This window comes from Marmota marmota, unplaced genomic scaffold (genome assembly GCF_001458135.2).
Source record: "Marmota marmota marmota unplaced genomic scaffold, marMar, whole genome shotgun sequence".
In the NCBI taxonomy this organism is placed as follows: domain Eukaryota; kingdom Metazoa; phylum Chordata; class Mammalia; order Rodentia; family Sciuridae; genus Marmota; species Marmota marmota.
This window is the reverse complement of record NW_025999998.1, coordinates 11,488,236-11,515,162: the sequence shown is the minus strand read 5'-3', so window position 1 is coordinate 11,515,162 and position 26,927 is coordinate 11,488,236. Positions and strand designations below refer to the sequence as shown.

General features: G+C 40.8%; 1 protein-coding gene across 1 annotated transcript in view; it reads right to left on the bottom strand.

Moving 5' to 3' along the window:
• The window catches only part of Tjp2 (tight junction protein 2), an 86,994-nt gene that overhangs the window by 32,697 nt on the left and 27,370 nt on the right, over positions 1-26,927 (bottom strand). Inside the window, exons 2-5 of the mRNA XM_048806779.1 lie at positions 7,158-7,211; positions 4,688-4,812; positions 2,510-2,743; positions 1,257-1,492 (exon numbers count right to left, since the gene is read on the bottom strand). Of these exons, the coding sequence (XP_048662736.1) occupies positions 1,257-1,492; positions 2,510-2,743; positions 4,688-4,812; positions 7,158-7,211 (649 nt within the window). The remainder of the gene's footprint in view (positions 1-1,256; positions 1,493-2,509; positions 2,744-4,687; positions 4,813-7,157; positions 7,212-26,927) is intronic.

The following is a 26,927-nucleotide window of genomic DNA, read 5'->3' as shown; positions in this document are numbered from 1 at the left end:
TCCCATCTGTCAAACTAGATACAGGGTGGTTCTTATTCTGCTTGAGGGTTCTTGAATGATCACCTCCTCACAAGAGTTATAAAAATTCTGTGAAATCATTACACCTAAGATGCACCTTCCTCAGGATGATGCGTTCTCAGCTTTCAGCTTTATTTTCTTACCCTGAACCCCACTCAGCCCCTCACATTATTCTTCAGTTATTTCAATAGGCACCTGGTTATATAACTCAACCCTTTATGAAAAATTAAGAGAAAACAAGCCCTCTCATCTGGCAGGCTATTTAAATGCAAATCCCGAAACTGAAAAGCAAGAGGTCTTTCACTTTCACTTTGCATGGGGGTGGGGGCACTTTTCATCTTTTTTTCCCTAGAAATAACCATTGGAGAGCAAAAGGAGATATGTTAGAAGAAATTTTAAGTCAGAAGACAAGTACTGATGCTAGGACTAGCTCAACAATGGGCTCTCAAGCCCTGTTCACTCACCTACTGATCTCCTATCAGCTACTCCCAAGGGATGGAGTTTGAGTTCTAGCTCCATCATCTACATACTGGCTTCAAGACGGGCAAGTTGCTTCCCCATCTGAGTCTCAGAATCTCCACCTATGAACTCCAGGCGTTAACTGCTTCACTAGCTGCAATATAGAGTATGCCTCTTGGATGTGATAAAATGGATGTGGCAGAGACCACCTCCACCACAGATCTACCCAAACACCTCCCTGTATCATGGTATTCCTGACCTACAGCACTAGAATAAAACTTCCTTCCACACAGGGTTCTTATAAGGATTAAATAAGAGAATATTTATCCAGCATAGCTCCTGGCATAGAACAGAAAATCAAGAAGCGCTGGAGTACTGTCTTCTCTCTTGGTTTCTCTAGCTTGAGAAGCCCACTACCTGCAGGCCCCAGGGCCACTCCATGTTTCTGATTCCATGGGGCTGGGCTGAGGCCTAAGAATCTGCATTGTAACAAGTGTCCAGGTGATATGCTACTTAGAGAACCACTGGCCTGGTAATGCAAAGCCAAAGTTGGAGAGCCTGGTTTTGCCATGGTGAAACTATTGCACAGGGCAATGGACTCTTCTATGCCTGTCTCTTTGTCTATAAAATAATGGTACAGGTGGTGCTCCCTCAGGACACAGTTTGTAAGAATTAAATGAGCCAACAGGTGACCAGCACTGAGGTCAAAGCTGGGCACCTAGGAGGTGCTATGGAAGAGCTGGTTATAACTAGCAGCACAGTGCTTGTTTTCCACCTACCTTCGTTAGGTTTGCTTTTCATCAGAAGGACCCCAATGGGCCTGTCCGAGTCTGACTGGCCGGTGTGCTCTGGCCGAGCCCTGGGCTGGGGGCTGGGGCTGCGGGAATGCAGGTGCTCTCGGCTGCGGCTCCTGGAGCCCTCGTAGCGGGCATCGGGCTGCGCCCTGCGGCGGTGTTCAGTGGGAGGGCTGTAGGTGCGATCTTCGGGCTCGTAAGCCTGGTGATANTTGTGATGGCTTCTTAAAGTAACCAAAATTCATCCTTAAAATGCCATGTTTTTACAGGTTTAATAAGGAAAATCAGAATAGTTTGAAGAACATTTAAAATATTTAAAAATACACATCCTTAGTTAATGTGTTATTTTCATTGGATAGTAATGCCAAGTGCATGAACACCCAGAGCTCTGCTGGCTTTAGTCTGTCTCTTAAACAATCAGCTATGACCCTGCCTGTGCACTAAGTCTTGGATTTTTCATCAGGAACCAGGGTCAGTTAAAACCTCAGGGAGTTAAAATAAGACAATAACTGTGAAGGCTCTGCATTCCCTGCCTCAAATGGAGAATAATAAGAATACCTGCTTCCATCAAGAGCAAAAAGCCTCAGAGGCCGGAACTCTCTACATTATGAAGATTCAGAAAGTGAGACATTCTATATGTAACTGCCTAGACTCTTCCAAAATTTAATACCACTAAAAAGAAGGGGTGCCAGGCACATGCTTATAATCCCAGTGACTCATGAGGCTGAGGCAAGAGGATAACAACTTTGTGACCAGCCTGGGCAACTTAGAGAGATCCTGTCTCAAAATCAAAAATAAAAAGGGCTGGAATTATAGCTCAATGGAAGTTCAATTCCCAGTAAACCCCCATCCCCCCCATACACACATACACACAGTGAAAGGAGGGAGATAGGCAAGGGGAAAAAGGTACCCTTCTAGATTAAAAGAGAGTAAAGAAATAATTAGATGATTAAACATGGATCCTGGAAGAAGAAAAGACTATAAAAGACATCTTGAGATATGCACTGAATATCAGGTCATACTGCAGAAATACAAATTTTCTTAACTATGTTAATAGCATTATGGTACTTAGAAGAACGTCCTTATTCTTAGATTCATGCTGAAGTAAGAACTGTCATGACATTGTGATGCTGCCTGGATAGGAGAACTGCTGGTCTTAGGAGAAGGACGAAGAAAAGGCCAGAAGGATGGCTTATGCACATCTTCACATCACCCATAACATCACCCTCCAAAAGCACTAAGGATGCAAGAAGCTAGTGGGCCCTAGGTTACGTAATTCTGTCAAATGCTCAGAAGCAAGCGGTAATTTTCTTCTGGGCATAAAAACAAAATGCTGTTGAGGCAAGCCGAAAGCCAAGCCAGTACTTACAATGGCAGCAATCTTCCCACTTTTTCTCAGCTGCTGAACTGCAAATGAATGGAGCACATCCTCCATGGGGGTGCCATTAACCATGACCACCCTGTCATTTTCTCTGTAAACAAGAAATAAAAACAGGTCATGAAAAACTCCCATCTACTCGATGGAAATCATTTATTTAGGTAGAACATAAGCAGCAAATTGACCCAAGATGCTTATTAAAGGGCTCCCAAAGATCAGTCAACTTGGTCAGAGTTCTTCTGAGGAAAGAAATTGAGCCACAGAGCTCAATTTTTTTTTTTTTTTTCAAAATGTTAAGATTTTATTTACAAAACTTTTTTGTTGTACAGAAAGTAAAAATGCTGTTACAATCTCGGTGTGACTGGTAGCCACAGACAGTTGACTCACTAATCACAGCTATCCATGCTACAGCAAGAGTCTTACACAAAAAACCTAACAGTGCTTACAATTTTGTTGGGGCAAAGTCCCCAAGCTTGGTGGTGGATTACCAAGAGGGACTAAAAGGAGGAAGGTGGAATGTTACAGGAACTATTCTTTGGCTCTTTGGGTGGGTGGGCGTCCTGGGGTTTGTATCGCAGCCACCTTTTTTTTTTTTTTTTTTTTTTTAAACANGCCAGCAGCGCGGTCCCGTGTGGTGGGCAAACAGAGCCCCCGGAGCCAAGTTACTTGCGGGAGCAGAGAGAAACCATGGAGGGAAAAGGGGGCTGGAGCGCAGACCACTTAGGAAGAAAGAGGACTGCCCCCAGACCACTGGGCCACTCCAGCAGGCACCTAGTAACGGTGAGATCTGTACTCAAAGAAATTTCTATATCTTTCTTCTGTTAGTGAGGTGCATGGAGGGCTTCAGAAAAATCTACAAACACTCTCCCAAAATAAGTATATACCCATTTGTGCTTGTTTGGAGGGAAGCAAGTCAAGAGCCTGCATCAGATTCCTAAATAAATTTTAAAGGTTGGGGGTATAGTTCAGTGGTAGACCACTTGTCTAGCACGCAAACAAGCCCCAAGTTCAACCCCAGCACAGCCAAAAAAAAAAAAAAAAAGAAAGAAAGAAAGAAATTTTAAGAACACAGAATTGTATTCCTTTAACTGACCCAAAAAATTATTTTACAATTTCACATTGCTCCTATCAAAGACTACAAACTTTGACAGGACCATATGGACTTTAAACAGAACCTCAATGTTTGACCTACCTGGCCAATGCAGCCATCTAGCTAACTTTAGATTCTGCCCTGAGAAGTTATCCTGAGAGAATTCAGACATGGATCTTTTAAATTGGCATTATCTCTTCAGGCCACAAGGCTGGCAAACTTGTGCTTTATTGCAGTATCTTTTCCCAATTTCTGCATCCCTCTTATAAATAAAGGTCATTATTTAACCAAAGTGTACTCAGTATTTTTTCTTTTTCTTTTTGGATAGTACTGGAGATTAAACCCAGGGGACCAAACGCAGGGCCTCAGGCTAGGAATGTAGCCCAGTGGTGGAATGCTTGCCTAGCATGTACCAGGCCCTGGGTTCAACACCAGGACTACAAAAAGAAAGCCAAAATCAAAACAAAAACAAAAACAAGGAACTCACACGTTAGGCATAAGCTCAACCACTGAGCTATCTCCCCAGCCATCCTGATTAAAAACTTAAAGAAAATATTTTTAGTTGTAGATGGACACAATACTTTTATTTTATTTATTTTTATGTGGTGCTGAAGATCAAACTCAGTACCTCACACATGCTAGGCAAGCGCTCTATTTAGGAAATGATTCCTAAACCGTGAAGTGATATTTGCAACTACCTTCTTATAGGGTGAAAAATAATTGCCCTCCTCTCCACAAGGGTTTAAATGTCCCCCAACATTTGGGGACTGTTAAAACATGGTGTGCTAGTTATGGCCTCAATTACTGCTTGAAGACTTTTCAAATGTTATATAAAACTGTTTTTTTTTTTCCCTAAGAAGTGCATATCAACCAAAGTACCCTGTCTAGTGACAACTGGCACAGTTGGCAGGAACCAGGGGTGGGGTGGGGGGGCGGGAGGAGACTCACTGAAGCAGGCCATCAGCTGGTCCTCCTGGGAGCACATCAGAAATGACTATGGATGTTTCTCCATTTTCAAAGTGGGGGTTGTCTCTGCCTCCAGACACTGCAATTCCAAATCCTCTTTTGGAATCCTGTTCGTTAGGGTTAGGAGAAAAATGTTAAAATCCTTCCACAAGTGGCTTTCAGGATTTATTACAAGTGCTTAATAAAATAAAGGTCAAATCAATGACCAGAGATAGCTCAGGAACAGATGGGCTTACAGAAATAAATAAAAAAACAAAATAAAGCGTCATTGTAGTAAGCGGACAGGTTTATAAAGGGAAATCCCTTATCTAAAATAAACAGCCTTGTGAAAAATGTAAAAGATGGATATGTACAGACTTGACTTATCCCGAGAAGCTGGCGGGAGAAAGAAATAATGTCTTCTGTCCACATAGGTGTGTGCTGTTCAAAGCACCAATCACATCTGCTTGCATCATGCTGGCCCAAGCTGGCACAATTCCAACTTCAGTAAAAGCTGAGTTTGTGCATATTTTTAAAAAAAAAATTTTTTTTTAAAGTCTGGGACTAAACTCTGGGGTGCTCTACCACTGAACCATATCCACCCCTAGCCCTTTTTATTTTTATTCTGCAATCCTTCTGCCTCAGCCTCCTAAGTTTCTGGGATTATAGGTATGCACCATTACACTTGACTCTAAAACTGCATTTTCGAAAAGTATATCTTTAACTCCAAGTTAAATGGGCTGCTGGTTTCATTTTTAATATAGGGTGAAAAGTACATGTATTTAAAAATCAAATCCAAACATAAAAATAGTATTGAGATCTTATGAGTGAGCAAAGCATTAAACTTTTTTTCTACATGCCCAGAAGAATGGAAATTAATATATATCCAAGGGTAGTCCAGCAATGCACACCAGTGAATCCAGGTAAAAAATAATCCTAACTCTTTTCGGTGTTAAAAAAGCTAAGCCGAGTTTCTAAACATAAGAGGTGGCAGTATAATTCTAAATCTGGGTTAGTGATTTTAAAAAAAATCTAATCAGAGAATAAAAGAAAATCTCTAGCCCCAAGGAAAAGTTCTGGTTTGGGGCCTGCTATGCTGACATTTCAAACCCCAAACGGGCTGGGTCATTGTCTATTAAACATATGGCTATGAATCTGGCAGCATCAGACACCTGGTTTTAGGTAGAGGCAGTACCCTCCTCTATACCAATCCTAAAAAGTTCCTCACTTCAGCTAATTTGGGGTCTACAACTCAAAGGTCACATGAAATTCTACCAGAATGGGCACAGAAAAGAACCAAGATGACTAAAACTGAAAATAAAGACCTGAATGGGCAAAGTTCTCCAACTAAAGAATCTGCAATAACTGTTACCGAAGTTTGGGCACTCGGGCACTGACCCAGTGACAACTTTTTCTACCTGGATTCTCACTGAACATTTAATGTGGGAATGAAATTTTCATGGAAGACAGGGCTGGAGGCTCAGGGTGGTGCTAAGGGTCAAAGGAAATCTTTAACTTTGAGGAATTCCCAATCCCCTCTAGGAGGTGACAGAGGGAAGATTCCTGTGGGGAAGAAGATCACTGCTGGGCTCAGTGGTGCTGACAGGAAGGCAGCTGGATGGAATGAGAACCAGGGATGGTGAGCTGGGGATGTGGGACAGCCACTACCTACCAGGTGTGGCCTTGGGTTTGAGCCCAAGTTAAAAAGCATAAATAAATTAAAAATAATTGGCAAATCACACAGGTAGTTCTAGACCAACTCAGCCTCACATAAAAGACTTAAAGACTCTTGGTTGCTATGCTTGCCTATAGCAGGGCTAACACCTATTATGTCTACCTAAAACTTGGCTATCAAATAAAAAGGGAGCTAACATGTACGTACGGAGTGCCAATCTCCATGGATTGGAAGCTCTATGAATCCCCTCATTCAATGAAGAAGGGTAATACCTGTGAGATGACTTTAAAAGTAAGTAAAATATACTAATATATGGAATTAATTCTTTCAATACCATGGGGAAGTGGATTTTTAACTTGATTAACTCAACCATTCTTAAAACAATCAGGAGAGCAAGAAGAACAGAACCCGTCACCTGATTCCTAAGTCAATCTTTTCTAATTTAGTTTGTGTTTAAAACTCACTTGACGGTTATAAGGTATATGGATTATAGTGAAAAATATCCACCCTCAAACAGTACATAGGTTATTTTCATTCTTCCCTTACTTTTCTCTTTGTTTCATAACCTGCACTGTCTAGAAATAAGCGACAGCACTCAATATTCTATGAAAGGTTCCACAGTATACAGAACTTAACCACAAAACCTAACAGCAGGCAAATCTTTGTTAACACTGTGGTTACTGCCAGCTAGTACAGATGATGCGTGATCTATCTCAAGAACGGAAACATAAGTGGGTGGACAAAAATAAATAAGATCAAGACCTTGACCGTATAACACAGGACATGTGCAGAACTCACCTTCTGTAGGGTCACAGTGTACTGTTCCCATATCAGCTCCTCCATGCCTGGGGCCTGTTTTAAAATAAGCAAAAACAACTTGATTAAAGCCGCAAATCTCTCAGTGCCAGAAATAAAACTGTAACTGTAATTCAGGATGTCTCAATTTAAAGTCCAACTCCCAATTTCTATGTATCAGAAAGTCAAAATGTGCTCAGAATGTCATGCTACCTATTTTCATACTCTCTTTCCATGAAATGGTTTCCTTAACACAATACTAGAAAAATTAGAGAAATACATAGTGAGAGCCCCTTAAAAAAAAAAAAAAAAGGATAAAATGTTAAGGGCTGAGCCCTTTTATCATCACCACTCACACTGTCAACATAAAAACCTTTAAAAAAAAAATGTAATTAAACTATGACAGTGGCCCATCTCTGTAACCCTAGCTATCCAGGAATATCTCAAATTCAAGGCCAACCTGGGCAAATTTAGCAAAACCCTGCCTTGGGGAAAAAGAAAAAACAAAAAACAAGTTTTCAAAAGATTTTCCCATTTTTAAAGCATTCTCGAACCAACTTCCCTCAAAGGTAAAGTCAGGCAAATTTTCTGCATATTTAAGTCAAAAAAAATTCTCGACCTTATTGACAAGGGTTCTTTATAGGTTATCTGTGGGATCTTTTGGCTTTTTCTCTATCAGTGATGCTGGATGCAAAATGGCAATGCCTGTATAAATAGGCAATAGGGGCTTCCATCTCAAACATTATTCCAAAATAGATGTCTAGAAGACCTTAAAAATAGTGGTGTCATTTTAAGAACAACACTATTCCATTATGTCCAGGCTGCCTTTGAGAAGGACAGAAATGCCAAGAAAGCTGAATGCCAGGATAAGATAGTACAGAAGCAGGAATTTAAACAAGAGGGTGTAGAAAAAGGGTGGGAGATAAGATCAGATATATTGGGGGGGGGCAGGGGACAGCTCCATGCAAATGGAGCACTAAAAATATCTCCTGGAGAATTCCTATCAACAGACCTATATTCAGGTTTGAAACTCAAAGTCATATTATGGAGGTGACCATACCGCCCCAAGAAATATGCCCAACCAAAGTGGTTCTGCATTGGTAGTTCTACCAATTTTCTTGTGCCAGGCAAATCCTCTCCAAGGAACACTTTTATTAAACACAGGCTTTGAAGAATCCCTCAAATAAGTATCTAAGGAACATGAGCTCACAATTTAAATGCACACACACATAAACTGAAGAATCAAAGACGGTAAATATTGGAAACGTCCCTCACAAATCAAAAAAGTGTATATAATATGGATCACATGTTTTAGGATTCGAAAGGGTGGGAAGTATGAATGAGAAGTTAAGAGTAACAGGTTCTAGGAGGAGATAAGAGTAAAGGAGAAATCCAGTATCCAAGGAGGTGATGCCTTCTCCTGGACTGAAGGTTTCTTCTCTTCAGGAAGTTTCAATACATCGTAAGCAAGTTAAATTTAAAAATGTAAGGAAGAAAAAAGAAGGAAGAGAACCACACTTAAATGTATTGTGGTCTCATTGCCTTTAAGGACAAATATACCTTGAGAGGAGCTCAGCAGAAGAAAGATCATAAAAGAAAAACAAAAGGACAGACAACTTCTCACCAGCAATAATGGAAGAAGACAATAATGAAAGACAGTAGAATAGCATCTTAATACAGTATCTGTCAATTTAAAAGATAGAAAAGGCATTTTTTAAAAAAAGGTCAGATTATTACCAGAGGCCAGAAATAAAATAATTGTCAAAGGAAAAATTTAAGAAAGGAAAATAACCGGGCCTGGTGGCGCACACCTGTAATCCCAGTGACTTGGGAGGCTGCAGCAGGAGGACTGTGAGTTTGAGGCCAGCCTCAGCCTCTTAGTGAGACCCTCAGCAATTTAGCGAGACCCTGTCTCAAAATAAAAAATAAAAAGGGTTGGGGATGGAGCTCAGTGGTTAAGCATCCCTGGGTTCAATCTCTAGTACCAAAAAAAAAAAAAAAGGAAAATAATGCCACAAGGAAAACCTAAAATGCAAGGAGTGCAAGTGAACCTGCATGCACGGTGACTACATGAAGTTACAGTCACAGTGTGTGATTTGTGAAAGTTAAGAAAAATAAGGCAGAACCAGAGCACTGGGCAACAATGTGTAAACCAAGAGGAGCAGGTCGTGAAGAAATCATTCTCACTCGGGTGCAGTGTAAAGCTACTGATTAATTTTTGAACTTCATTAAGTTAAATTTTCTAGGGTAACCTCTAAGGGAATAATTAGAATGCATAACTTCCAAAATAACAGAGGGGAAATTAAATGAAAAAATAACACTTAAAAAGAAAGCAAGGAAGGACAAGAGGGGGAATGGTGGAAAATCATGGCAAATATAAAACTCCAACTCCAATTGCAGAAAGGAATGAAGGAGAATATACACAATCACAGTAAGTATACAAAAAAGCAGGTTGTCAGACTGGATTAAAGACAAGAAGAGCCAGATATATGGTTTTTGATAGACACAGGACACACAGTAATCTCATCACATGAATTTAAAAAGTCTTGCTGCATTTATATACAAATTATAAATAATTTATGAAGAAGTATCTGGTTCCACATTTAGAACAAATTCTTAAAATCAAATGGGCCAATCCTGCACTGATACTAATAGGAAAGAAATGGCCAAGAGTTGAAACATAGCCAGATAATATGCTTTTTATTCCCCAGTTAACGAACTAACTACAAGAGGCATTTACATCAACCAATATATTTGAGCAGATAATTTATTCCTCTTGGTAGGTTAGGAAAAGGCAATTTTGTTTGCACAGAAGAAAAGTAAACTAGCCTCCACCTGAGTGATTACAACTGATTACTCATATTGAGAGGAATTTATAATCCTCTCTTTCCTCCTCCAAGTACTCACTTCTAGGACATTCTCAGGGCTAATACCATCTGGCTCCAAGATAAGAATTCTCAGAGATTAAAAAATATAATCAAATCACCTCTATGGTTAAAAAGGAAATGCAGGGGGAGGGGCGGACATGACATGTGAACCCAGAGGTCAGGTGTCGAGGTTGAAGGAAGGCTCATGGGAATGCAATATGCACAGGACCAGAGGATCACTGTGTTATGTAAGACTCTCTGGTTATTTAAGTTTGTCCATTATGATCAGTTTTTCGGTTTTACAAAATGACCGTGTCCCCACAATTTAGATGACAGTGAATTTTCAAGTGAGATTTTTGTATCTCTCTTACCTCTGTCCCATTATGTCCTAGAAGATGGTGTCTGACATACAGAATAGGCCAAGGTTTGTCTGTTTGTTTTTCCCCAGTACCTGTGATTGAACCCAGGGGTGCTTTAACCACCAGGCCACATCCCCAACCCTTTTTTATATTTTATTTAGAAACGGGGTCTCCCTAAGTTGCTGAGGCTGGCTTTGAACTCGCAAATCCTCCTGCCTCAGCCTCCTGAACTGCTGGGATTACAGGTGTTCGCCACTGGGCCCACAGTTTTTTCTTTTCAATAAATCAAGAGGTGGGTACACCTCTATTCACCATTCAATTAACCAAGGCACTGATTTCTACTGTTTAAATTTTCTTAAAGAAATTTTCTATTTAATTCAGAGGCTCTGCTTTTTGTGGTCCTTGTTTGTGTGGTGCTGGGGATCATCCCAGGAAAACGCTCTGCCACTGAGCTACCTCCCCAGACCTCTTGCGTCTTGAACAGCACACTTAAGGAGGTTGATTAGGAATTCAAGTGCCTACAGTTTGGTTCTCTAGAGGTGCTTTAAATTCCTAAATTCTTAAATTCCTCCCTGGAATTTTATTCCGTCTACAACAGCACTTTCCAACATGTGTTAGTATAACACGTTTTCCCAGATTTTAATAGTGTTTTTGTATCAGAAAGTTTTATTTAAAGGAAAACTGAAAGCAGAAACCCAACTCAACTCCTGGAGTAAATCAGATTGGTTGTCCCTTTCCACAGAACACCTTGTTGGCCAACTTCAGTGTTAGATGTGACCTTCATAAAACAAATCCAAAAGCCCTAGGAGCGTCTATGCTCTCCCGAGCTCATCTTCTCAGCACCTTCCTGTATCTTATGAATAGCAAATTTCAACAAAGGAAAGCAATCTGGAAGTAGTGGTTTAAACAATAAAACAAAACAGGGCTGAGAAAGTGGCTCAGAGGGACAGCACTTGCACAAGGCACCAAGTTCCATCCTGGCAACACAAACACACACAGAGCTGCCAACTATTCTTGAAATATAGTTACATCCCACACATTAAGGAAAAAAACATCAGCCAGGACAGTGTAGCCACAGTACCAGCTACTCAGAAGGCTAAGCTAGCAAGATGGCTTGAGCCCAAGAGTTCAAGGCCAACCTGGAGAGCTGGTCTTAAATAAATAAATAGATAGGTAGGTAGGCAGGTAGATAGATAAATGGGGGGGGGCATATAACACCCTCTCTTTTATTTATTTTTTTAAAGAGAGAGAGAGAGAGAGAGAGAGAGAGAATTTTTAATTTTATTTTTTAGTTTTCGGCGGACACAACATCTTTGCTTGTATTTGGTGCTGAGGATCGAACCCAGGCCACATGCATGCCAGGTGAGCGCACTACCGATTGAGCCACATCCCCAGCCCCTCTCTTTTAAATTTATACTAAAATAATTAGGAAAAAAAAAAATACCAGAGCTGGAGTGGAGATCACTGGTAGAACCCATGCTTAGCATGTGCAAAGGCCCTGGGTTCAATCTCCAGCACCCTCCCATTTTTAAAAAAAGAATTTTTTTTTAATCAATGCCATGACAATCCCTCTTAGGCACATGCCTATGTACCATATGCATATGCACTTGTGTGCACACATAAGCACACATGCGTGCGCGCGCACACACACATACAACTAACCAATACAAGGACAATGGTAGGGGATAGAGGGTAGCACAGGCATCTTAAAAAATGAAGATAATTTGAGTTAAATAAAGGCTATAAGGGCATTTAAAATAATTGTTTAATGTCCACTAATCTTTTCTAGGATTTTTTACCCTGTTAACTGTTTTCAATTAAAGAGAGACAAATGGAAATACTATAGGGAAAAGCTTGAAGAACAGGTATCAAAAAAAATATTATATTTCCCAAGGAGCTACTGTTATTACAAGAGAATACTTTTGTGCTCTCTGAAGTTTTCAAATGAAAAAAAAATAATTAAATAAAATTTTATTTAATTGAGTTGCTTAGCACCTAACATTGTTGCTGAGGCTGGCTTTGAATCCTCAATCCTCCTGTCTCAGCCTCCTTATCATGTAGCCAAATAAATGAGTTGCTACAAAATTTTATTTTAAAAATATTGTTCAACTAGAATAAACCTGGCTTTTGAAATTAAGGGTCCTTCCATAAACAGATGATTCTGTCTTCAGGAATTTCCTTGCTATCCTAATGACCCCTGGGCCAAGAAACATTCAGAAGCATTTAAAAAAAAAAAAAAAAAAAACCTGAAGTACATCACTTCTCCCATGTTAAAATTCAATTGACTGTTCCTTGATCTTTAAATTTATTCCATAATTATGTTTGTGCTTTTTGTAAACAGTATGGAACATACATATTTATGTGTTAAAAAAGAAAAAACACTTTGATTCAGTCATTCAAGAACTGTTCCATACTGTTTACAAAAAGCACAAACATAATTATGGAATAAATTTAAAGATCAAGGAANGGGTGGGGGAGGGGGCTGCCAGTTAATTGTTTGAGGTATTTAGGCATTGTTATCAAATTGTTATAAAATTTATATAAGTTATAAACATTTATAAAAGTTTTAAAATTACGATGTAGGGGTTTTGTAGGTGAGAGAGTCACGTGTGAAAGTTGGCTCCACTAGTTATCCACTGAAGCAGAATAAAGTGTGTATGTGCACAAAAAATGCTAAGTAATATTAACTCCAGGGTTCAGGGCCTTTTAGATGTTCCCCTTTCAATAAAGTCTTCAAATTCTTGCATGCATATTATATATATGATGTAATGGCATAGAAATATATATATAATACACATATTTTCCCAGGGATACCTGATAACTCTATATTTTATTATGGAAGTTGAAAGAAAAAAAGGACTTTACCTCAGAAGTTAAAAATTTTTTTTTAAAGTACTTTAAAGTTAAAAGAAGAAGACGACTTTCTGTAATAAGCTATAAGGGAAGATCAAATTGAACTTTGTGAGTGACAGGATCTCTCCTACCACTACCTTCGTCAATAGAACTCAATCAATTTTTAATCAATAACACCTTGTCGTGAACTTGCTTGGAGCTTGAAGACCTCATCAACTTGGTATGACACTTAGACTTCCAGAAGCTGCTTTTTATCTTCAGTTAACTGTCAAACACAATATTGAGGGCATACATGTTCTGCTAGACTAAGTGATAAATACAAAATCTTAATTTTCAAGGCAGGGAAATCAGGGTAGAAATATGTTTTAAGAGGCTGGGGGTGTCCCACCCCCCAAAAGGTGTTAAAGTCCTAGCCCCCAGACCCTGTGACTTTATTTGGAAATAGAGTCTTGGCAGATGATGGAGTTAAGGTAAGGGTCACTAGGGAGAGCCCCAATCCAATTTGACTTGTGTCCTTATAAAGGGGGGAAATTTTGACACAGACATTCATGGAAGACACACGGAGTGAAGAGAAGGAGAACACTGACTCTATGCCAAGGAATTGGAACAGAGCCTTCCTTTACAGCCCTGGGAAGGAACCAACCTTGCCCCTAATAACACCTTGATTTCAGACTTCTATCCTCCAGACATGAGACAATAAATTTCCGGTATCTAAAAAAAGGGGCTGGGGGTACAGCTCAGTGATAGAGGACATGCTTTGTGTGCGCAAGGTCCCGGGTTCAATCCCCAGCAACAAAAAATAAAATCTTAATAGCTCCTGGAAGCACTGAATACACCACAATTATGTTCATTTAGCCCACAGAGCTGTGACTTTTTGCAAGTCTCAGGGCAAAGCCTTATGTCATTCATTCAAGAATATCTACTGAGCATCCACTATGTGCCAACATGTTGTTTTGTGGCCCTTGAGATACATTAGTGAATAACACAGCTAAAGCCGTTGAGTTTTACCAACTACCCATGGGTGCATCCCACAAGCAAACCACTGAGTGTCTTCCCACCTCATTTGTATATATCATCTATTTAGAATCACAGAGCACCCCACATAATCACATTTATTTCTCAGAGTTATCAGCTCGGGTACATCCCCAGGGACAAGCTGTCAGCATGCACTGGCTTAGCAGAGACAGCTCATGCAGTTCAAATGGGGCCACCAGGCTCTGGCCCCACACAACCTGCTCATCTGTGTGCAGAACAGACTGGCTGTCACTGCTGGGTCTTTCTTTGCTGGAATGCCAGAAGGCAGCTGCTTAGCACTGCGGAGCTTTCCATGCAGGGCCATAGGAAGAGCACACACGTATCAGAGTTAAAGGGACAAATGTTCCACAAAGGAGTGATTCCTTTCCTGGGTGGAGGCCCTAGAGAAATGCATTAATAAGTGCATGAGGGCAGACGGATAAGAGTATTCACAACAGCAATGTCCTCATCAGCTAAACCCTGGAAACAACCCAAGCATCTATCAAGAGCAGAACAGAAAAATACACTGTGATATAGTTCTAAAATACAATGTTATTCTGCAAGGAAAGCAAACAAACCCCAATCACACATAACACCACAACACAGGCACATCTCAGACACACCCCTGAAGGATGTGTAGAGCGAGGCATTATTTCTAGGTGTATAAAAAAAAAAAAAAGGCAACAAAACTAATCTTTTGTTTAGGGACATATGTGCATGTGTGTATGGAGTAAAACGATACAGAAAAGGACAGGGAATGAAATATACAAAATTCAGGATGAAGCAGTCTGGAAAGGAAGCATAAGATGAGGTGGGAAAGGACACAGGATTTGGGGTTTCATCCTAGTGAGGGTTTATGGATGTGTGTGGTGGGTTCATGGTATTTAATTTTGCTTTGTTTTGTATGTGTTTGGGGAAAAAGTTTAATTGCTTTGTTGGCAAAGGAGAAGCACAGGGGATTCCTGTCCCAGAGGCTGTGATTCTGCTCATCAAGGGGAACAAGGACTTTTAAAGAGGTGATTCAAAGGCTACATTCCAGGTGTTCTCCATTCGAGTGTAATTCAACTGTTAATTTGGGAGAGTCATTTCTGAGATCTCTGGTGACATCATTCCCAAGTCTGAATTATTTCCTTCCTATGGTGGGTGTGTACTCAGTGACAGATAACTGTGCCTAGGATGGGGAAAAACAGTAATCCTGTTTCCCCTGAGATTAGGGAGGGAAGAGATTAGGGAGGAGCAGGGACAGAGGAAGAGAAATGTGTCCTTTTTAAAAATAAGTCACAGTGGCAGAGCAGCAAGGGCTATAATCAAAGCATAAAGTGGACCACGGTGACATTTCCCCACTGGCAATTTTTGTATTCCATTTCTATGGAAAATGAACAATAACATGTCCAAGCAGCTTCCTGCTGAAAGAGGGGAGATGGGAGAAGTGACCAAAAGTCCCTATTCTGTATCAGGTGGGGCATGGACAGTTCAGCGTATTCAGCATCAGGACAGTCCAGAGGTCCAATGGTACAGATGGCAGGTGACTGGAGAAGGCATACACAGGGTAGGGATCATGCTAAGATCATTACTCTTTTGTTTAAAAAAAAAAAAAATAAGCAATTAGTATTCCAGCCAGTCTCTGAACATTATGAAGATAGCAACTCACAAATTTATCAATGAAAAACGGATCTATGTAGAAGGTCAGGAAGATTTGTAGGTCTTCGAGATCAGGCTCAAACTGACTCAGGACAAACTTTTGACTCTAGAGTCCTTTGTGATTACTATTAGGCACTCCCACACAAGAAACCTCCCCTTATAGTTTCCAACTTTACTTACTTTCGGTAGGGCTGACACAAGAACATACCCTAAGTTATATTAAAAATATATATATTTTCCTCTTAAATGTCTATGTCGGACTGTGCTTTGGCTATACTCTCCTGCTAAGTATTTAAGACCAAGTCGGTCAAAACTGACCTTGTCCCTATTTATGTTAAGAGTCAGCTGAGATTCCTCGGAATCTCTTGGGAACATAGGACAAGCCTCTTGGCTCCTTTAGCTTTCCTCTACCAGTGGTGCCATTTGCCAGGATGGGTCAGGGTCTTTCTGAACATATATGGCTTCTCTTGGGAGCATCATGGTATTTAATTTTTATGCTTTATGCTTTACTTAATTTTTTTACAGTTACCAATCATTTCATAAATTTTTAAAAAATAGGAGAATTAACATCAAGGGGTACCTAATTCCTAGCCAATGACTGAATACCCAATGACATACCTAATACCAAATTTTAACGAAGTCCCAATTTTGCAATGAAAGAGCAGAAGAGAGTGCAGTCATTTCTACTGGAGGTGGGGCAGGTAGGGTGTGGTACCAGTGACTGGGGAGGAGAAGGAGGCAGACAAAGGCAGGGGTGCTGGGCATGTGTGGAGATACAGGTCAAGCCCGGGGAGCTGCAGGAAGCAAGACTGTCCACGTCACCTCTTCAACTTAGGGGCCATGATTCCATCCAGCAGGAGCATCTCCAAAGTGTTTTTTATCACTTTTCCTGATCACTTTTACTTTCCCTATAACTAGTGTTAACAACAACCTCCTCCATTTATAACAAATTGTTCCTAGAGGCCAGGGAAAGATAAAAGTGGGCTAATTTTTCTACCATAAATAAAAAGCTCTGTGTTAACAGTAAGGTATTTGTGTAAAGAAGGAATAGAAAGAAAACTAAAGCAAAAAGGTATTTGGTCTGTTGTTTTATTTTTTTAAATCCTACTTTTTATAAAGCTTATTTCCTTTGGAAACCTTGACCAAAGAGAGAAAAACATCATTCATGTTCCACAAAGAATTAAAAAAAGTTTTAAAAAATAATCACAAAGCTGATACCAAAGCTTCACAAAGTCCCTCTGACCAGGCAACTTTTAGACTCTATGTCTACAAACTGCTGTTTCCTATTGAGAAAGACCATAGCAAAAAGCAAAGACTAATCAAAGCTGCCCTTTAGGGACATGATTAACAAAAGTCCCAAACCATAAAATAAATACACATGTGACAGCGCTACATACACCCAAACTTATATAAAAGGAAAAAACATGTGGGAAACATTTTTCCTATATGTCTAGACGTAAGACTAGACATAAGAAAAAGAATATAGATTTCTGCAGTATGAGAAAACAAAATGTTTTCTCTTCAAACAAGAAACCATATACTCTCTCTCTGTCTCACACACACACACAGAACAGTATGTTAATCTATACCTAGAAAGCAAAACCATGCTAAGAGATTCCCATCACATAGAAAACAGCAGCCTTTGATTCATAAATGCAGCAAGAAGCTATCAATTTCACTTTAGGTCTGCTAAAAAAAAGACAAGTATTTAAAAACCCACCATTGACTACAGTCCACAACGTGTGATCTTACAATTTGTTACTGAAGGCTGCCAGGGCACAAATAAATCCGAGGATAAAGGAGACACTGTGAGATGGGGTTTGTTCCCCCTCCCTTCCCGCAAAGAAATGTTGGGAAAGAAAGGGGGAGAGCTTGTAGGGGGACTCACATGGCCTTTCAATCTCCCCAACTTTTTAACAGCCTGGATCCACATCCTCTGGAGGACTTGAGCGGTCTTCATGCCTCTGGAGATTAAGGGGCCCGGCCACTGCCTACCTCCCAGGCTGTTCGCCCATTTCCATCACTCCACGTGGTTACGTAAGGCGGACACAATAGTGGCCCACATTCCCAGCAATCCGTTGTCATCTCGCACAGTGACACATCCATACAGCAGGGACGCCAAAGGCTTTGAAAAGCACCACTTGTGAGGCAAAAAGAAAGCAGGCTGGAATTGGGCCACTTTAGCGGCTTTCTTTTTCCCTCCCTCTCTCCCATGTGAGGGAACTGGGGCACTGGAGTAGATATTTCTTGAGGGCATATAAAATGATTTGGAACTTCAAAGGAACTTATTAAATACAGTCAGCCCTCCATATCCACTGGTCCTGCATCCAACCAAGTATAGATCAAAAATACTTTAAATTTTTTTTTGTCTCTACAAAACATGTAGCGACTTTGTCAGTGTTCCCTGAAAGATACAGTATAACAACTACTTACATAGTATTTACATTATTTTAACTATTGTAAGTAACCTAGAGCTGATTCAAAAGATATGGGAGGATACCTGCAGGTGATGTACAAAAACTATACCATTTTGTATAAAGACTTGCACATCTGCACTTTGGTATCCACGGGTGTCGTAGAACCAATCCCCCCAGGATAGTGAGACACTACAGAGAGAAAAATTTTGACATTGATTTTCATAGATCCATATATAACATACCAAGTCCAAAACAGCTAGAAGTAAACCAGTAGTGTTTCAAATAAACTGAACCAGTGGTGTTACACAGAAACTAAAAGCCATGAAGACAAAATGTTTCACAATCTTGGAGATAACTAGGAGAAGATACCGGAAATGCGGGCAGTTCAGAGCCCACTCAGGAGACAGGGTGCTTAGTCAGCAAAGTTCTCTCCTCTTGTTAAACTTTCTGTGAGCTTAGCAGATAAGAAAATAACAAAAGAGTTTAAGTGGAGGACAGGGAGGAGTAGAAGTACAAAGTTTCAGATTCTGAACAGCTAGCTAAGGCTGCATGGGATGCCTGCACTTGAGAGCTGGGCCTAGGATTTCAGAAGCATGGTCCTGGGGAGCCCCGGGCATTCCTGCCCCCATAAAGTATGAGACATTCCCCCCAGGGCTGGGCCGCATGGTGTGCAGATGAAGAGCACACCTTCTAATTTGAGACTGGGATGCATATCAACTTGAACTGTAAAGTAGAAACTATGCAGAAAACAACTTGAAGCAGTGGCAGGAAAGATTTGGGATGCAACTTTGTCCTGTGCCTTAGGTGTGGGGTTTTGGATATATTGTATCCTTTATAAAACTGAAAAAAAAAAACATCTACACCTCACACAGTCAACAAGAAAGGAGGCAATCTGTACAGCACCTGTGCTAAACAGGCACCTGGAAATGTTCGTGCCCTTCCCAGGATCCCACCAGGAAGTTTTTGACACAGTTCTTCCTAGGTTATAACAGCTGAACAGGACAGAAAGGGAAGGGACGTTTACATTTCAAATCTTACAAGGAAGAGGGTGGGAGGTACAAAGGGGGACCCTTGGAAGCCGGGACAGCCAGGGGCTGGTTCACTGGGCCTCAGAGACAGAGAAGTTTGAGGATCCAAGCATCTGTGGGAGGCTCAAGCCAGCCCACTCCTTCACTCACAGTCCTTAGGAAGCCTCCCGACCTCACCCTGAGGAGGAAACAGGTAATTCTTTCCAATAAAAGTTCATGTATACTGTCCAGAAGTCAGGTATCCTGGAATACAAGATTTTTTTACACTGGTTTCCCAAAGTGTGTGTGTGTGTGTGTGTGTGTGTGTGTGTATGACTATACTGACGTTTTTAATTGTACTAAAAAACACAAAACCAAATTTATCATCTGAGCCATTTCTAAGGATACAGTCCGGCAACTGGTTTGAATGCATGAGCAACCCTTAAAATTCATACGCCAGAACCAAAGGCTCAGTATAAAAGCATTAAGAGGTAAATCCTTCAGGAGGTAACTAAGTCAAGACGGCTCCAGAGAACTAGCTGGGCCCTTATAAAACCCATCTGTCTTCTAGTATGTGAAGATGCAACATTTGCCTCTTCCACCTCTTCTGTCACATGAGGATCCAGCAATAAAGTGCTGTCTTGGAAACAGAAAGCAGCCCTAATCGGACACTGCTGGCACCTTGATCTTGCACTTCTCAGCCTCCAAATCTGTGAGGAAATATATTTTTGTTCTTCATAACCGATTCAGTTTTAGGTATTTTGTTATAGCAGCAGGAATGGACTAAGACAGTCATGTATTCACACATTTGTGCAACTAATCTTTTGCAAACTCTTTACCTTGCAAAACTGAAATTCTGTACCCATTCAACAACTCCTGGCAACTACCATTCTACTTTTTGATTCTATGAATTTACTACATTAGATACCTCACTTAAGTGGAATCACAGAGAATTTGTCCTTCTGTTAATTGGCATACTTCACTTAGTATAACAATCTCAAGATTCATCCAAGTTGAAGATGAATCAGAATTTCCTTCCTTTTAAAGGCTGAATAATATCCCACTGCATGCATATGACACATCTTGTTTATTCATTCACCCAACAATGACACTTGGATTGTTTCCACTCCTTAGCTACCATGAATAATGCTGCTATGAACAAGGGTGTGCAAATATGCCACCACTAATTCTTTACTCATTCATTCAACCAATGTTTACCAAATGCAATGTGTTAAAAGATCTAATGAAAATCAAAATGTACAATGATGCCCTCAGGAAGCTCCCCAAGAGGCAGCACCTGATATGGTCAGGTGGCCAAGGGAGGCTTTTGGTGAGGAAGGGGCATTGAGATGAGGTTTAAAGTAATGAGTAGGATTGGGACAAAATAGCACAGTGCAAAGACTCTGTAGTAGGAAACAAATTTTAGTACCTACTTGAAAGAAAACAGGCCATGTGGGCTGGAGCAGGATGAGTGATGGGTGACTAGCAAGTATATAAAATATCGCAACTGCAAAGGCGTGAGTTATTAACTGGGCATGGGAGGTCTGGGGAGGAGGGACGTGCACACCACCGCAGGGAGGTATCTTCTCCCACGTGTCCTATGTGAGTTCCATGCTGAAGGATGATTAATGTGAAGATGGGTGGACACTGAACATGGAGAGAATGGCACCCTCACAGCCAGGAGCAACAATCTACAAGGTGGGTGCAGGTACTGCAAGTACCTGGTGGGGCTGGGGAGTGAGCCACTTAGAAACACAAGCAGGGCCACATTCTCGGTGTGGCTGGACATGCTGAAACACCTTGGTCCACAGCTTGGGAGCACTAAACACATGCCCACCCAGGTTACGGCAACGCAATAGTTATGTGATGGGAAGGGAAGAAGTCAGTTTCATTCAGCAGGGCATCACACCTGAGCTCCTATGATTTTACAGTGAATGACACACCCCTGTGGTTAGCTACGACTGTTCCCATTTTACAGACAGGAAATTTACACAAGTCACCGCGTCAGAATATGACATGTGCTTTCCCTGCACTAAGCACTTAACAAATGTTCCTTCCAGTGAATCACTAGAAGAAAGGAAGGAAACAAAAAAAGGAAAGAGGGAGGAGAAAGGCAAGAAAGACAGAAAAGGGCTGGAAGTGTGGCTCAGTGGTACAAGGTCCTGGGTTCCATTCCAGCTCCAAAAAAAAAAAAAGCCGGCACAACTGCACACAACTCTAATCCACAACAAAGGAGGCTGAGGCAGGAGGATTGCACATTCAAGGCTAGCCTCAATAACTTAGCAAGCCCTCGTCTCAAAATAAAATAAAAATAATGGCCGGGAATATACTTCAGTGGTAGTGTGCTTGCCTAACATGTGCAAGGCCCTGTGGTTGATCCCAAATACTGAAGAAAAAAAAAGAAAGCCAGAGAGAGGAGCATTAATTGAAATCACTGAGGTTCCCAGCAGGCTCCAACCTGTACATAGGAATCCTTGGGAGGACGTCATCCAACAAGGGGCCGGCAGTTTTCTGCGTCAAGTTTCACTCTGGTGTTTTTCTATATGTCTGGTTTATCATTTTAGAAACCAACTAAAATCCTTAGAAGAGTGTAAATAAACAGCAAGCCTAGGGTGGGTGGGCAAGCCACAGCCCACCTGCCTCTAGGTGGAAATGGGACTTTTCTGGTTCCCTCCCTCTCTCCCATGTGAGGGAACTGGGGCACTGGAGTAGATATTTCTTGAGGGCATATAAAATGATTTGGNCCCCCCCCCCGCCCCGCCGAAGAAATCAGTCTTGTAATTTAGTCAAAAATCTGCTCACTGAGCTGGAGTTGTAGCTCAGTGTTAGAGCACTTGCCTGGCTTGCGTGAGGCCCTGGGTTCAATCCTCAGAGTCACCAAATAAATAAATAAATAAATAGTTCACTGACAGCTAAAAAATATTTTCTTAAAAAAAAAAATCTGCTCTCTGGACACAATTTTAAAATATCTGTCAAATAAATAAGCAGGAACTTCTTTTTCCCACAGAAGACAGAAAATGAGCTCAACTATTTTTCTTCCTAAAACACCTAATTTTTCACATTATAAAACAAGTCCTTGGTTTCAGGGTGCTTACCCAGTCTCTGGAAAGTTGAACCCTTCCTGAAAGCAATAAATTTGTTGCCAGAGAACTAAACAACCACTTATGCAATGTTTGGTTTAGAAATCAAACCCTGTCAAGGTTCACTCCACATTCCACAAGTGCTTCACCTCCAAATGTGATCCAGAGGTTGTCAGGGATCCTTATGCTGCTATCACAACCCACTATGGTGAGTCTTGACTACGTGAACAGTTAAAACTGGTACACATAGTGTGCCTGCAGCACACGCCTCACAATGGACACAGCCTGGGCACAATCAAGTTTTAAGGAAAAAAAAAAAAAAAAAAAAGATACGTATAGAAGTTTACAGAGGGGTTTCCGGACAGGTGACTTGAGTGAGGATAGAACCTGGACAGAGGGCTGAGAGTGTCAGAATTACTTCACTTTTGATTTTTGGATCCCACTGCCCTCTTTATCAAGGGTAAATTTTCAGCATACATTTAAGCAAATAATAAATTGGGAGAGGATGACAGTAGACTGTGTGTGAGTGTGTGTGTGTGTGGGGGGGGGGGTTACAATGTGTAATTTTGAAAGCAAGTGTGCTAAAATAAAATGCAAAGAACAAGAGACTCCAAGAACAAGCTTCCAGCCAAGACTGCTCCTTATTGTATGCATGCACAAATATGTAACAACAAATCCCACTGCCATGCACAATTATAATGCACCAATTTTCAAAAAGACTGTGCTCCTCAACCTGGCCATGAGCTAGAGGCCCACTCAATTCCATTGCCACAGGCAATCAAGAATATCATCAGTCATTTCACAAAGTGAAAGGAGGACATTACCATGACAGCATTTTTTAAAATCCAGCCTGGTACACCTTCAAGTGGGAGGTGGGGAGGTCATAAATCCCCCCATAATGCTGGCCATAAACATGGTGCTATGAGCTTGTAGGCCAGCACACATCCCTGGCTCTAAGCTTAGCTCCCTACATGCCCTCCAAGCTCTGGGACCTGGAGCAGTATACTTGGTAAGGCTCAGCTGCCTCCTGTCAGTTGGGGCTCGAATTCCCTGCCCTATTAGAAAGGGGAGGAAAAAATAAAGAGCTGTTGCCCTGAGCCCCACTCTACGCCCACCACAGAAGGAGTGTTGATAAAGGTTTCTGTCATGAATACTGCAGCAGCCAGGTAAGGTCCACTCCCAAATAAGAACGGTCTGTTTGCTCTCTCAGAAGAGCACTAAGAACACATTGTGGAACCTATGAGAAGGGAAAATATGTGTTCACACAAAAATTTGTACACAAATGACATTCTTTGTGGCATTATTTATAATAACAAAACAGTGGAAACATCCCAAATGTTCATCAATTGATGACAGGGTGAACAAAATGTAAATTATCCACACAACAGATTATTATTCAATCACAAAAAAGAATGAAGTACTGGGGCTGGGGTTGTGGCTCAGTGGTAGAGCGCTTGCCTAGCACATGTGAGGCACTGGGTTTGAACCTTAACATCACATAAAAACAAATAAGATAAAGGTATTGTGCCCATCTATGACTAAGAAAAATATTTTTAAAAAAGAATGAAGTACTAGTACACTCTACAATATGGTTGGATTCTGAATTGTAAGTAAAAGAAGTCATATGCAAAAGGATGTGAAATGTCCAGAAGAGACAAATCCAAACAGACTGAAAAGAGTGGTTGCCCAGAGCTGCAGAGACTTGGGAGCAAATGGGGAATGACTGATGGGTGTGGGCTTCCTTGTATGGGACAGCTGAGCAACTCAGTGGGAAATCAATGAAAACCACTAAGTGGAAATATGGCGCTCAGTTGGTACAGTGCTTGCCTCACATGTACACAGCCATGGGTTCAATCCCTAGCACCAGAAAAGAAAACAACAAAAAAAACCCAACACTGATTGCACACTTGATGTGAATTATACCTCAATGAATCTATTTATGTGGTGCTGAGAATCAAACCCAGAGCCTCACACATGCTATGCAAGCGCTCTACCACTGAGCTACAACCCCAGCTCCTAAAGCCACTTATTTTTTTATTAGTTGTTCAAAACATTACAAAGCTCTTGACATATCATATTTCATACATTTGGTTCAAACGGATCCTAAAGCCACTTTTTAAAAGAACGTATCATAAATGCTTTAGTCGGAAAGTAGGGATTCAACTCCATGCTCTACCATTTACTTTGAGCAAGTTATTTAACTTCTCCTTCCCTCAGTTTCCTGGATCCGTAAAGCATAGGCAGCAATAAGGCCCCCCTTTTAGAGTTTTTATAAGAATTTAATCATATTAATGCATGCACAGAATTCAAGGTTGTACAGAGTAAATGCTCAATCAATTTTGGCCTTTATCAATATCATAATTATTAGACTTGTTTTACAGAAAAGAGACTTAAGTCAGAGAGGTAAAGGAACTTGATGGAGATCAGACAAGTAAAAGGCAGCTGAGGACACATTCTAACCGGGGAGTCTCTTTCCTTGAATTTGCCTCTTCTACTACACACCTACAGTGCCCTTCGAAATCCAATGGTGACAGGTCAATGGCCTTCAAACCAAAAAATACCATGGTTGTTGGTGCTTATGGACAAGAGCAGCCATGGATTCAATCACTCTGACGACTCAGAACTTCTTAACCAGCTTGATGGCTATTTCTAAGCAGCCAGCCTGGGTCCAATAACCCAGCTCAGTAATTCTTATGCAGTGGCTTAGTAAGGAAAGGGTACAGGGAGTCAGGCCAGATTTTATTTCTGGCTGTTTCAATAGCCAGTTTTAGATACACAGTCCCAAGTTCCCCAATTGATGGGCCTTTGTGAACATACGTGTAAAACAAGAAGGCCTGAGACACATCATCACTTACTTTAACAACATGCTAGATGCTGTGCCAACTGTTTCATGGCTATTGCCTGCTAATCTTCTAAAATCCCTATAATATTCCTCCCTTTTTTCACATATAAAGACTTGGAGCTAGGGATGTAGCTCAGTGGTCAAACACAAACCTAGCACACACTTGGGTTGGACCCACAGCCCTAAAAATAAAAATTAAAATTAAAAAATGTGGGGTAGAGCAATTGATTCAAATGTATGAATTGCCAAGATCATTGTAATGGCATATGTAGCTAAAAAAAAAAATTGAAATAAGGAAAAAAAATGTGAGGTAGAGAAAAAGAGGAGATAAGCACGGGGCAAGGCCCCCTAGTTCAAAAGGAACTGGTCACAATTTGGATTCCAATGGGTTTGAGTCTGATTTTAGCAAGATGTGAGGCACATAAACACAATCAGCAGGTAATGACACTTAAGACCTCTATGTTCACAGTCCTGGCACACTAAGCTCTAGGTATAATTTAAACAGATCATTCTTATTTGTAATTATAAAGAAGCTATTAATAAAGCCAAAAACTAAGGTGCTAATTTGGCAACAAAGACAGAGCCCTATTTATCCTATGATTTTATAACTGACTCAGCCCATATTACACTAAAACATAGTTTCACTTGGGGAGGGAGGGGGACATGTATACAAACCATCACCCAATAATTGGTACCAAGATAAAGAAAATTATAAACTGCTTTGTCAAAAGGCAGGTTAGAAAACCAATTATTAGCAAGGCGTGGTGGTGTATGCCTGTAATCCCAGCAACTCTGGAGGCTGAGGCAGGAAGATGACAAGTTCAAAGCCAGCCTCAGCAACTTAGCAAGGCTCTAAGCAACTTAGCAAGACCTTGTCTCAAAATAAAAATAAAAAGGTCCAGGGGTGTGCCTCAGTAGTAAAGTGCCCAGGGGGTTCAATACCCAAAAGAAAAGAAAAACAATTATTAGAGTTGCTCAGTTGAATGCTGCAAGCATGTGACATACACAAAGTCAACTTTGACCTCCCAGACTTACAACTCCATCAGAAGATGCTTACACAGAAAAGAGACAGATGTTTCTGCTGTATCCCAGTGAGCCCAGTTAATCCCACAAAGCCATTGAGACTAAGTACAGAGGCCTGAGCCCCAAAGACAGGCCTTTCCTTTTGGAACTGAGGAGGAAATGCTGGAACCAAAAGAAATTCCCCCTTAGGTACCACATCACCCACAGCTGGGAGCTTGTTAGACATGCAGAATCTCATATTGAACTAGAGCCCATGTGTAGAATATGCACATTAATGTTTGAGAAGCACCTGGCTGGCAGTCCTCTCCCACAAAACTTCTGCCCCAACAATATCCTATAATGTGTCGTCCAACATACAAACCACATATGGCCACTGAGCATTTGACATGTGGCTACTGCAACTGAAGAATCAAATGTTTGACATCATTTAATTTTAATTAAATTTGTAAATAGGCATATTTAAAATATAACTTATTCGCCATATCCCTAGCAGTTATTTAAGCAGTTCTGAATTTTTAAAAAACATTTATTTATTTAGTTTAGTTTTAGGTAGACACAATATCTTCATTTTATTTTTATGTGGTGCTAAGGATCGAACCCAATGCCTCACAGATGCTAAGCGAGTGCTTTACCTCTGAGCACGACCACAGCCCAGTTCTGAATTTTTTTT